General features: G+C 36.0%; 1 protein-coding gene across 1 annotated transcript in view; it reads right to left on the bottom strand.

The window, feature by feature from the left end:
• The window catches only part of FREM1 (FRAS1 related extracellular matrix 1), a 152,079-nt gene extending 138,493 nt beyond the window's left edge, over window positions 1-13,586 (bottom strand). Inside the window, exons 1-4 of the mRNA XM_055144903.1 lie at window positions 13,344-13,586; window positions 8,440-8,534; window positions 6,339-6,640; window positions 4,647-4,843 (exon numbers count right to left, since the gene is read on the bottom strand). Of these exons, the coding sequence (XP_055000878.1) occupies window positions 4,647-4,843; window positions 6,339-6,640; window positions 8,440-8,534; window positions 13,344-13,586 (837 nt within the window). The remainder of the gene's footprint in view (window positions 1-4,646; window positions 4,844-6,338; window positions 6,641-8,439; window positions 8,535-13,343) is intronic.
• Between the last annotated feature and the right edge of the window lie 390 nt (window positions 13,587-13,976).

Raw genomic sequence — 13,976 nt, 5'->3', positions numbered from 1 at the left:
TATCTACTTCTGTAGATTCTCTACATAAATTATTTTAAGATATGTGACTTGGAACTCAAAAGTAGGGAAGTCACATGTATAAAAGACTGGTGCTGAAAAATTAAACCAACTAAACTTGCGTCAAGCCCAAATAAGTATGCTATTTTAAACAGGTTTACAAAGTGGATATGAATGTAAAAGGAGCTCACAAGAAATGAAAGATGAGATGAAGCAAGAAGTAAGATAACAATGTGCTTGAATTAAAAGTGCAGAGTGTGTGAACAAAGCCTGGGAGTGGGACAAAGAATTACTGCTATCAATACTCATCTCACCTATCAAGGAAACAGAAGACTGCATTTTCTAATTTTTTAAATATTAAAATAAAGGTTAGGGCTAGAGAGATAGTTGTAAAGACTGAGCACATGGAAGTCTAGGTTCAATCCCTGGTTCCACATGGTATGAGAATACCACAGGAAGTGATCCCTAAGCACAGAGCTGCAAGTAGTCCCCAAACACCACTGAGTATGGCTGAGCCCCACCCGCTGATAAATTAAGAAAGTGAAAACATATAGACATAGGTAAAATATTTTTAATTTGGTATTCAATCCTAGTAGAACACAAAATAAAGGATAAAATAACTTCAGATCGGTAAGAATAAAGTGAAAAAACACAACCCATATTGCAAGAAAAATTTGCAGTTAGTTAAAAAAAAGATAAAGAAAAGGTTCATCTACCTTTTTCATAAAAAATATAAGCTGATATATTATTTTCCAAGAAAAAATAATAGTAAATTAAATGTACAGTAACTTGTGCCTCCAGGAAGGGAACTTAAAATTATATACAAACATTCAATGTAAGAGTTTATTATATAATAAAAAACAATCGCATAAGTAACCATATTTATTTCTAAAAACTAAGATGAATTCAAGGCAATAAACATTTAAAAGGACAGTGTGAGCACAGTTGATATTTATAAAACATACAAGACCAGGATTCTTATAAGCATCATTATATTTAATATTATTCTGACTGAGCCAGTGGGAAATAGAGCAAAAATAAGAGGAATAATTATGGGAAAGAAAAGACAAAATTATTATCATTAGCAAAAGATGTAATTACAGTCTTTAAAAACCCAAAGAATTGAAAAATTCTTAGGATAATTGAATTCAAGAAAGAAGCTAGATAAAAGAAAATTATATCAAAAAATAGCTTTCTTATTTATCCTCAGTAACCAATGAGAAAAATACAAAGAAGGCGAAAGAATCTATTCACAATTTCACAAAAACTGTTGAGGACTGGACTTAATCAATGTACTCAACTACATGGAGAAAACTGCAATCGTTACAGAAAAATCAATGAACATTTTCCTACATGAAGTGAGATGTCACATTTTTGGGCTCAAATTGGTAAATAAATGTATAAATATTTCCAGTTTTTGCCAAAACAATGTATAGTTTTAATTCAATGCTAACAAAAATATTTGGGATAGATTTTTTTTTAAAGTATTCATGTGCTAGAGAGATAGTACAGGAATTAAGGTGTCCACTTTACACAAGGCCAATCCTAGTTTTATCTCTGGCACTACATAGATAGAGTCCCCCAAGAACCCCCAGGATAGTGATTCAAGAAATTAGAAATTTTAAATTAAAAATTTTTAAACTTACAAATACTCATAGGATTTAATTATTTAACTGTAACTAAGTAAAAGTAAGTAGAAATGGAAAAGAAAATTATAAAGAGAAACGTTTAAGAAGAATTTAACTGTAAAGTACTAAAGAATATTAAAAACTTTTAATGGCACTGGCACAAAAACAAGGAACAAAAAAGCAAGTCTTTAAGAGTGTATATACTATCTTTCTATTCAATAATCACTGTGAAATCAATAGAAAGAATTGATTATTTAGCAAATAGTGTCAAAATCAGCTACTTGGAAACAATCGTTTCTAGGTTTTCATAATAAAATTTATTTCAGGTGGAGTAAAGATGTACACAATAATAGTATATGAGAAAAACTTTTAAAAAATAAGGAAATTATGGGTGAAAAACTTTTTAAAAAATAAGGAAATTATGGGTGAATAATCAAGTCATGAAATGTGTTTTTTCAAACTTTCAATAGAAGTCACTGTCACTGTCATCCCGTTGCTCATCGATTTGTTCGAGCAGGCACCAGTAACGTCTCCCATTGAGAGACTTATTGTTACTGTTTTTGGCATATCCAATATGCACGGGTAGCTTGCCAGGCTCTGCCGCTGGGGCTCGATACTCTCGGTACTTTCCCAGTCTCTCTGAGAGGGGCGGAGGAATCAAACTCGGGTCGGCCGCGTGAAAGGCTAACACCCAACCGCTGTGCTATCGCCCCAGCAATAGAAGTATAAGAGATAAAAATTTAACTACATGATAAGTCCAACTCCACAAAACAAAAAACATCCAGGCTGCATATAGATCCACAGTGCATGCATGTGCATTAAAATGACAGATGTAAATAACTAGTTTTGTTTTCTTATTTTGCTTATAGTGACTTTTGAAAATGCTCATTATGGTAAGCATATTATTTTATATTCATAAAAGGATCTGTTTTGCATAATGGCATAGTTTGCATATGAAATAGTTTGATTTCATGAAAACTATGAAATAGTTTGATTCTAAATAAAATAAGATCATTTAAAGGATAGACTTCCAATAAAATTTATGTTAAACAGTAAACTAAGGCCTTGCGCTGGCCTAGGACCTTGAAATGACTTAAAGGGCCGGCATACATGCTTGCATGGATGAGTCCAGGGTGAAACCCCAGAACCACACAGTCCACAAGCATCTCTATGGCAACTACCAAACTCTGTCTGGAGAAGTTCTTGGAGCAACCTCCAAGAAAAAAAATTTTTTTTTCATTATATTCCACTTCTCATATTATTTTTTTTTGTGGGTTATCTTTTTTATTTTATTTTTTTTCTTTTTAAAAATTTTTTATTAATGAATCACTATGAGGTACAATTACAAACTTATGAACTTTCATGTTTAAGAGAAAGCCATAGTAATTTACAAAATAATAAAGTTTTAACCTAATACACAGAAGAAAAGAGAAACAGGGCCAGGGAAATAGCTCAACTGGTTGAACGCATGCTTTGTAGGAAAGTCCTGTTCAGTCTTAGCAAGGCATGATCCCCCTAAATCCTCCAGGAGGACCCCTTAGTACTAAGCCACTGGATATAGCCCCTTAAAAAATAGAAGCAAATGATTAAGTTTGGAGAGAAATTGCTCAAAGTGAAATTTTGTATCAAAACAAAGAGTAAGTGTAGAGCCAGGAATATGCCCTGAGCACCATTGGATGTGCCTCCACCCCATCCAAAAAAAAAAAAAAAAAATATATATATATATATATATATATATATATATATTTGGACTAGTCGATTATTTCAATTATTCCTAGACTTGGCTAATTATTGATTTTTAATTAGTAAAATATGCATAGTACTTTATATGTAACAGGCTTTGTGCTGAGTATTATGTCATTTAATCTTCTAAATTACACTAAGTGGTTGGTACTATTACCTTCCATTTTAAGATTTTTGAAAATGAGACATAAAATCCATAGACACACACTACTCATGAAGAAGCCTATGGAACTACGGCAATCTGAGACCAGTGTTGACACTCAGAACTATTAGTGATAGTCATTAGGGCACCCCCAGCAGTTTACCTGGTAAATGTCATCAAGCTCCCTCCTGGTTTTCAGCCAAATCTCAATTCAAAGACTATAATCCTGATTTATCGAGTCCTCACCATTTCTTCTCTTATCCATTCACTGGGCTAATGAGGCTCAATAATTGAATCTTAGGGAAATCCCTGAGAAGACCATTGTGAAAGATGAAGGTATTTCACAAATATTGCGACTTGTGTCATATTAAATCTGAGCTCTTGAAGCAGTGATGGCCACCTCAGCTTCCCAAATAAATAAGTGAAATGAGTAGCCCATGGACTATTTCCTAAAAATTAATTTCATTTTCTTTATTTCAATGTGAAGAGATAAAGAGGGGCCAAAGGTAGGAGAATTTAAAAGACATTGGAAGATGGAGGATTTGGCATGTTTTCTCCTTGACCTAGACTTCCATTTCAAAATCTAAAAGAATGAACATGATGTAATTCCATAACAACAGAAAGTAAGACTGAGGTTCCGGGGAAATAGCTCAAAGATGAGTACAGTTGGGACCAACCCTTTAACAAAACTAGGTGAATGTGAGGTTCCCCATCCCTCCCAGTTTTCCATGACAACAGCGATGTGGACACTCTGATTCCCTAAGAAGTGAAAACCAGATTCTAATAAAGAAAGGCAAAATGAGACACCAAGAAACGATGCTACCAGAGATCAAAGATGAAGAAGAGCGGAAGACATGGAGAAAGGTTGGCAGAAATTGACCTCTGTCGATTCTAAGATGCCTTAGCAATGGTAAAGCTTGAAAAGAGCCAGCAAAGGGAAAATGTTGATATACACAAAAGCTACTGTTCTATGCACTTAGTGGCAGAGCAAGTCTGCAGTTCTCATGAGTAACTAAACCATCACACCCACAATATCACAAGACTCTCCCTGGCAAGGGAGTCCATGAGGGCAGCCCAATGGGAATGAGTCCCTTGCTGTAGATGAGCGGGAATACAGATATAACCCCCAACATTACCTTGTATACGGTTCTGCTTCTGCCATCTGTGAGGTCCAGCTGGATGGAGATATAATCAATGTTGGGAGAAGGGGGTCTCATGTGCTGGTATCGAAGCCCCATCAGCAGGAATTCCTCACAGCTCACTTTGAGACTTCCTACTTTTTTTAGCCCAAGGGTGCATCTCCCACCTGGACACTTCAGTTCAGTTCCCAGTTCTAGAATGTGCAGCATTGAGTTAATATAGTCACTTCTAAATAACCATTGCAAAATTAAAAACCAATAGTAGTTCCATGATTATTTAATCCCTCTTACTGCCTGAGAATACTTATTTTTGTACCCTTCAATCATTCACAGAGTAAATGCTTTTCTTCTGAAAACCTGTAATTTCCTTTACTGGGAAAAAAGAAAATTAATCAGTTGGCTCAATTCCTTGCCCACCAAAAAAAAAAAAACACTAAGAGGGGAAAAATATAACCTAATTATAATGTGTGTTTTCTTGGGCTAGAAATTTTGGGGAAATAGGCTGGTAGCTCCATGAAAGCTGGCTATAAACTAGCTCCTGTCTTCCTTTCAGTATACACTTCCAGAACTGTAGCATGCATGGAAAAGTTTACTGCTCATTGAAATTCTTTCCCCATTATGCTTATCTCACTCAAGTCCTATTTTTTTTTCTGGCCTATTTGGTTCTTTTACTAAAACTTTCCTTAAGCATTTTTTTAGTTGCTAGAAGCTATCTGCTTTCTCCCACTGAGACCCTTAATTATATCTCTTGCAGACTTTGTATTTCTGACCAATTTTCTGATCTTTCAAATGAGATACATAGGCTACTTATTTTTCAGGTGGACTTTGATACATTTTCCTAGTGAGAAAAATGAATGTGGTATTTCTAATCCAGATGGTTGAGAAAATTAAATGAGATGACTGTAGAACATGCCTTTAGCTGTGAAATACTCGGATCCAAGTCATTACTATGATGACGATAATCCATTATATTTCTTGGTCTTACTAACACTATTATACACACAGAAGGTATCCAGAGGTTTCAATTGAATGAAGAACAGAAGGAACATTAAACATCAACTCCTCCAGGATGAAACCATGTCTAGTACTGCCTACCAGCTCTCCCTTAAATGTGTCAAAAACTAATAATAATAAATACACCAACTGCTCTTACTTAAATTGCTACCGTTTCTAATAACACTGAGCATTTACCATGAACTCGACTGTGATAAACAGTGTGTGAAACCTCACTCACTCCAGCCTTACAAACATACAGCTAATGTCCTTGCTTGTTTTACAAAGGTCTAGACAGGTTAAGATAAAAAATAAATAGCAGGGAGCTGGAGAAATAGCACAGCGGGTTGTGCGTTTGCCTTGCACGCCACCGACTCAGGTTTGATTCCCAGCATCCCATATGGTCCCCTAAGCACCACCAGGGGTAGTTCCTGAGTCCAGAGCCAGGAGTAATTCCTGTGCATCGCCGGGTGTGACTCAAAAAAGAAAAAAAAATAGAAAAGAAAAGAAATAGCAGAGGTGGTTTTCAAACCCAGTCTTTCTGATTCCAAAATATATACTCTCAATAACCCAGATACATTTTTCAATCAACTACACATTGTATCAAGTAAAACTCTTCGCTACAGTGGAAGATGAATATATATAGATAGGTAGATCATTTCATAACCTCCAGATAAATATTAAAAGGTATCATACGAGACTCTGGGAATAAACTATGTGGCTGATCTCCACGAGGTTCTTCTGGTCGAGGCTCCACCAGAACTATCTGGCCATGGGCTGGCAGCTGAGTTCCCACAGGGTCCAGCCTGACTGTACATTCCAGGTTAGCTGTCCTATCATAGTCAAATCTGAGCAGGTTCTTATCAATGGCTCGAGACAAGCCATAGAATTCAGACACCTCCAGCACATTGTTGCTCATACGGATGATGTTACACTCTGGTTCCAGAAGATAGACTGGCAAGATAAAAGTTTCTGTGAAAGTGTCTGTCTCAGTAAATCTATGGAGAGAACAGAAAAAAGCAATATTTGTTGGTGCTCAGGCTCTTTGACATCTGTGTACATACTTGCATTGATATGTAAGTATTGGCCTGCACAAAATCCATATATTGGGTGAGGTTTGGATATTATTATATATTCTACTCCTAATCTCTTTCTTTTCATCTTTCTGCATTTAATTTTTCCCTCTCTCCAATGATCTTTCATTCAATATCTCTCAAACCCATCATGTATAGTCAATGATTGCTCTGAAAAAGAGACTTACTCCTATCACATGTGACACTGAATAATATCAACCTTGTATATTTGATTGATCAGGTTTTAGATCAGAGATTGAGGGGCGAAGAGCTGGTGAAGCATTGAGGTCTTTCTGATCCTCAGACCAGGGTCCTTGAAGTACCTGCTGTCATCAAAGTATAAAATTCAGTAGTTTTTTGGCATACACCCAAGATAGTACAACCATTATATTAACCTAATTTCCAAATGTTTTCTTCATACCAGAAAAAAATTGATATCATTATCACTTACTTCTTATGACTCTCATCCCTAACCACTAACATACCTTTTATATTTATAAATTAGCCTTTTCTAAGTATCGCCTATATAAAAAAAATTATACTACATGTGCCCTCTTCTGTTTGACTTGTTTTTGTTTGTTTGCTTTGTTGGTTTTGTTTGGTTTGTTTGCGACCAGACCCAGATTACTTAGGGCTTAATCCTGGCTCTGTGCTCAGGGATCACTCTTGGCATGCTTGGGGGATCCTATGGGGCACCGGGGATTCAATCTGGAGAGACTTCAAATAAGACAAAAGCCTGTACTTTCTTTCCAGCTATGTGTGACTTTTTTTTTTAACTTTGGTAAACCTCCATCGACGATCAAGAATCAGGGAATCAGGGACACTGTATCGTTTGCCAAGGCATCAAAAATCAGATGGGCCGGATACATAATGTGATTTAGAGACGACCGCTGGACTAGAGCTGTTACTGACTGGATTCCACAGGATGTCAAAAGAATGCGTGGCCGCCCACCTACGAGATGGTCAAGACCCTGAATGAACGGTTTGAGGCTCTTCGTGTTCCTGGAGCGAGCAGTTGCCATTGGGCTACACCAGCACTCGACAGGGACGAATGGAGATGTTACTGGCGAATCGATGAGCAACGGGATGACAAGTGATACAAGTGATTTACTTTGGTAATGGTTTCAAGGTTCAGCCATGTTATCGCAGCAAAGACCAGCATTTTTTTCCATCTATTACCAAATAATTTTCCACTGTATGAATATACTACATTTTGTTTGTCCATTCATCAATTTGGCTATTTCAAATTTTGACTAGCATGAAACAATCCTGAAATAAATATTTATGTATTAGCAAGACTAATTCTATAATAAATACTTAAACATAAGCTTTTATTTTTGTGTTAATATAGAGGAATGAAACTGCTATTTAATATGGTCACCATTGAATGATTTAGTAAAAGAGGAATTTCACTTAATTTCAGAATCTATTTTCTAAATTATATTTTTAAAATTATACTTTGTAATTTCCATTTTAAATCATGAGTGGAACCTGAGTTACTCTCAAGGGAACCTGGATAGGGCTAATAATATCACATAAAAGCCACACAAGATAACATAAAGAAAATTGAAACCTAGCAACCCCCTCAGATCTCCAATTTCTACTGATAATTTTCTTGTTTGGAAACTATGAGCTCCATTGATAGATCCATCCACAGAAAAAATCCCTAAGAAGTAATAAAATGGCTTTATGACATAAAAATGACAATGTTACTGGTGACTTACCTGTAAAGTCTAAGTTTTACTGTGTCTTCATTAAGAATTGGACAACCATTGTGAATATACTTTACTTCATTGGGAAGAAAATGGCAGTCGAAAATCTAATTCACAAGAAAAAAAATGGATATACAGGTGAGAAAATTGTTACAAAATTTAAATTTTCCAGCTGCAGAATGAAATTATGATTTGTTAGTGTTGAGTGTTTGTGATTGTGTGTGTGTGTTTCTATACACCCATCACTACCTCTCCCCATTACCATGTTTACTTACCAATTTGCTTCTAGTTACTGTCTCGCTTTAAGAGTTTGTAATTATGGGGTGGAGAGATAGTATAGCAGATAGGGTGTTGCCTTGCATGTGGAAAACCCATGTTGATCCCCATACTTCATATGATTCCCCCAAGCCCACCAGGAATAATCACTGACGGAGTAAGCCCTAGGCATCTCTGGGTGTAACCCAAAAACAAATAAGCAAAAAACAAATCTAAATTATGAAAAACCAAGTATATCCAGTAAACAATAACTTTAAGTAATTATATTTGTACAATCTATAGCTCATTTAAAATAGGTTCACTTACTGAAATTTTATTTACCCACATTCTTCAGGAGTTCATAACAATTGAATTAGAAGGATCTGCCTGTGTGTATACATGAAAGGTTTGCAATACTTCACAAATGCAAAATGCATAGGGTTCATATGTACTCTTTTCTTCATTTAATTTTTTTCTAAATAGCATTTTCATGTTGCTCAAGGAAGCTAATGACTCTATACTTTTGTGATTGATTAAAAATGGTTCTTTCTCATGTGTTTCCAAAAGTTTTTATTAATTATGTAATAGCAGAAATGGATGATGAGACATAAAGCTCAAATAAAATTCCTCTTTTCAATTAAAATCATAATTGACTATAATCTAACTCAGAACTATGAAAACTGCTCACTATTTTATCTTGGGAGCCCTAGTTTTCTAAAGAATTCTCACTTCCTTCTCCCATCACAACCCTTAATTTGTGCAATGTGATTTGGTAGAGTTCTAGGAAATACCTTTGAAGTATTCACACGTGGTCACTATTTTAGTCTCTGGAGATTCACCTGTACCAATTTTACAGCCTCAACCCTTTTCAGACAACATAATTCTCTGTGTGAAGACTTTATCACCAATATAAATGATACTCTTTTCCCACAGACATCATTGGCTCTTCATTTTAATTGACAACAAGGAAGGAGATAAAGGAAAGACCTTTCCCATATCATTGACAAATAGTCATGGTAATAAAGAGACAATCTGCTTTGTTAAAAGAAACATCTGTTTTATGTTTCATAATATGTTTTCCTTTTATAAAAGGCGACAACCATAATTGTCCATAAATTCACTAACTAAAACAAAGGGGAGCTAAATCCTTTTCTAATTACTGTCTAGCTTTGTTTTTTTCCACTTCAACTGCTTTTCAATTACAATTTATAATTAAATTGTCACACATTCCTAACTCATTACTCACTTTAATGACAGTAAACTGGTTCAAACTAGAGATTTTCTTACTGCTGTATTTCCTATGCAAAGGAGCAAGCTCAGGGCTAAAGTCGGGTGCTTCTGCACTCAAGAATTTCTTGCTTTGGGACAGGTGTGAGAAGTGCCTTGTGTGAGAAACTCTTGTCCTAAAACACGAGAAAATACATTGCTATCAACCTTCTCTAATTGACTATATCAAGAGAGTTATATAAACAGAAGGTACTGGTGTGCACCAATCGAAACCCCTTTCCAAATATCCAATAGGAAAATGAACCTGTTGGTACTAAGACAAACTTCAGTAATGAAATGAAAACACTAATTGAACAGATGTTAAACAAAACATTTTCTGTGCAAATCACATGAAACTGTTCATTACACAGCAGGGTGTAGTTAATACAGTCATCTTGCTAGAAATGGGTTCACATAAGCCTTGCTTTCAACTTACTATTAAGCTCTATTAAAGAATAATGTTTAGGCTGTGTATGTCTGTGAGTTTGCACCCACACCAGGCTTAATTTCAAAAACTCCTGAATAAATAAATCTCTAGGAAGGAGTAAATCAGCCTGGATTAAAAACTAACTTATCATTTAAACAGAAATCAGATTATCAAGTGTATTCTTTCGGGGTTTATGTCTAAAAGAATACACTTGATAATCTGATTTATGTTAAATGATTATCATCCCCCAAAATAGGATCACCTGAAAATTTGAGGAGCAAAGTTTTCATATCTAGAAGGGTCTTTATGTTACTGAATTCTAATATTTGACTATAATGAAGAAGCATATTTTCATGGAACTTCTCCACAAAAAAAAATTAGAAGATGTAAAGTTACATTCCTTCTTTTAGACAATATACATTTCTTTAAGAATCAGATTTACCTCTAGGAATTTATATACTGAGAATTTTCTTTTAATGGGTTATAGCGCATGAGTTTATAAAATCTTCAGACAAGTTTAGAAGATTTGCAGCCCGAGTCCCCTTCCCTAACATTTCTAAAACAAAATCAGCCATGTATGCCATTTCTTCTCCACACTATCGTTACAGTAAAAGAACGCTGGCCTTATAATCTGCAATAACTTAACATGGAGATGACTTGGGGTTAAACCTTTGATACATGTGGCCTAATAAATTAGATTTTTGAAACCTAGTTTTAATCATTTGGATCTCCTTTTTCCCTTTGCCCAAATGGTGAGAATCATTAAAACATCATCAATAGTTAAAATGAAGACAGTTTTGATTTTCTCAAAGTATTTTATATGTTAGAAGTCAGAGGCTTTTCAGGAATGGAGAATGGTTAGGGCTCACAGATTTGCTTACTGAACTGCATTTCTCCAGATTGTTTTCTAATGAGAGAGAATTTGGTGAGTAAGGAACTTGTGTTTTGCGCACTGCTTAGAACTAGAGCAAAATATGACCAGAGCTAAGCCATAAGATGTCCCAATGTACTACCAAAAGGAAATTTTATTCTCCTCCCCTAAAAATATCCAGCCTCACTTCTAAATAAATTTCAAATGTAGTGGTTTGAAGGGATACTAAATTATCAATTTATCAGTCTTTATAAAGCAGTACTCACATATATCTATTCCTGCCTTATAAGGAACCCATGTTCTCTAAGATTAGGGGTTTACCTTATTGCTCCCCCAAACTATTGAGTTTCCTTTTGACCACACTCCCTGTAGCTATGTCTCCATCACCTGCATGTAGGCTTTATTACGTGAGCTTATTCGTGTCATCTATTAATCCTATTTAGTGTGTCTAGGCTCCAGCTATGCATATGTGCTGTCCTAAAGGGTCTGTTTTTCCTTGATTGGTAAGTACTAATCAAACATATAGTTATCTACTATAACGTGCATCAGAGTGCAAAATTATAGTAGAAGTAAACTGGGAAATATTGGTGGTAGTTCTCAAACACTTCAGAATACCATGCCTTAAGACCCGGGGTCTATTATATGCTAACTTTTCCAGAAAATCTCAGAGGAAACCAGATGGAGACATTCTTCACCACAGGAACTGTGAGGGCCTCTTGCGTGAAATTCTCATGCTTTAGAATTAGACTGCAATGTTTAAGTGCCATACGTGGAATCTTTAGAGATATGCATTTTAACTAGCATGTACTTTTCCTTAGTCTATCTCTACAACACAAAAAATAAAATTAGAATTTTCATGTCATAGGTTTTCTTAGTAAAATGGAAGAGATTAGTGTTTACAGTTTGGCAAACTAGGTGTGTGTTTTTAGGAGCAGCAATCGTAATGATTTGGTTATCTTCAAATATTTTTCATTAGTAGTAAAGTTAAGCTACAGTAATAAAAAATAATAAAAGTGAAAAGAAATTTTATTCTGTATAGAGATAAACTCATTTAAGCAAATACAATAGGTGATAATATAGACTTAAAACAATAATGAATTAGAAGCTAATTTCTTACTCTAGAGGATTATATATAGAATATGCTTAAATGACCAGGTCTCCACATTTTGGGTTAAAGATTTTCAAAAATCACCTCGATACTTTTGAAAAACACTACATATTTCAAGAGAAATACTTGCATCCTGCTTTTCTCTCTCTTTCCTTTCCTTCATCCCTCTCCTTTGCCCTTTCCTCATAAACTCTGCTGGTGGGACTGTAACAAAATTAATTATATGTATTCCTCTTAAAATATTTTCCTTTTTCTGGATAACTGACTGCTCCATAAGATCAAGCAACAGGTAAAATTTTCAAGAGTTCTCATCAATAAAAGAATAAATTGGAAAGATATTGATTTGATGCATTATTAATAAAAACGATTCATGATGAATTACATTTATTAATTAGCTCACCCTTTTTAGTTCAAACATGGCTTTCTCCACAGGTGCTAGCAAAAGTAGAACTAAATCCTGTTGGTTTTATAGTTGTAATTTATAATCAACCAGGAGCACTCAAAACCAATACCAAATCGTGATATTCTACACCCGAAACTGTGAAATGTTATATGTGTCAAGTATACCTCAATAACAAAAAATATTTTAATATATTTATCCCTTTTAAACTGGGTGGGTAGCCTGTATAGAGTAACAGTGCAATATTCAGAACTGCAACTCCAATTCAAATGTGAGCATCATAGAATACTCCCATTCAATAGTTTTTTGGGAGACCTTTGGTATCTGTCCTTCTTTCTCATTTTCTTTTCTTTTGCTTTTTTGGGTCACACCCGGAGATGCTCAGGGGTTATTCCTGGCTCTGCACTCAGGAATTACTCCTGGCGGTGCTCAGGGGACCATATGGGATGCTGGGAATCGAACCCAGGTCAGCCACGTGCAAGGCAAACGTCCTACCCGCTGTGCTATTGCTCCAGCCCCATCTTTCTCATTCTTCTTTCCCCCTTACATTCACCCACACAGTGCACAGAAAATCTCCGATCTGACCTACCTGTGGGCTGAGCTTCCCAACCCTCTGTGTTATTGGCTCATTCATGACGACTTCCACTTTGCAAGCATCCTTCTCTTTGGGGATGGCAAACTTCAGGTCATCTGCCGACAGGAAAGCCGAGCTGCCCTTCATCACCTGGACCCCACGGTTGATGCTGATGAAAGTGGGACTGGCCCAGCCTGGGAGAAGTAGCAGCAGCAGCAGCAGCAGGACTTTCGGCCCACCCTGACTCGGAGAGGGCATGCTGACACGGCTGGCCACCTCCTTTCAGTCAAGCGGTGAAATCCCTTTCACAAAAAATAAAAAAATTTTAAAAATAAAAAAAAAACAGGACTTCTCTGCTTCCTCCTGGGATGTCAGCTCAAAGTTCAAGAGGCAGGGCAAGAGGTTCCAGCAGTGTGCTCCAAGATCTCAGCAAGCCCCTTTCATTTCCAACTCAGACAACGAGGCCTTTCAAGCAATTCCAGGATTTTAATAAAACTCGCTGATCACTTCTGACAACGCGCCTGCGAGATTAATGTGCCTCCCCCAGGGTTTTTCTAATCCTGCAAATAGGAGAAAAGGTTGGAGGGGAGCAGTGAGATCCAAAGGTCTGTGTGGCTATTCAAAAAGATCCCTATCCACAAAGGAATC

The sequence above is a fragment of the Sorex araneus genome, chromosome 1 (assembly GCF_027595985.1).
Source record: "Sorex araneus isolate mSorAra2 chromosome 1, mSorAra2.pri, whole genome shotgun sequence".
NCBI lineage: Eukaryota > Metazoa > Chordata > Mammalia > Eulipotyphla > Soricidae > Sorex > Sorex araneus.
The sequence above is the reverse complement of the archived record's forward strand: the minus strand, read 5'-3'. Positions and strand labels throughout refer to the sequence as shown.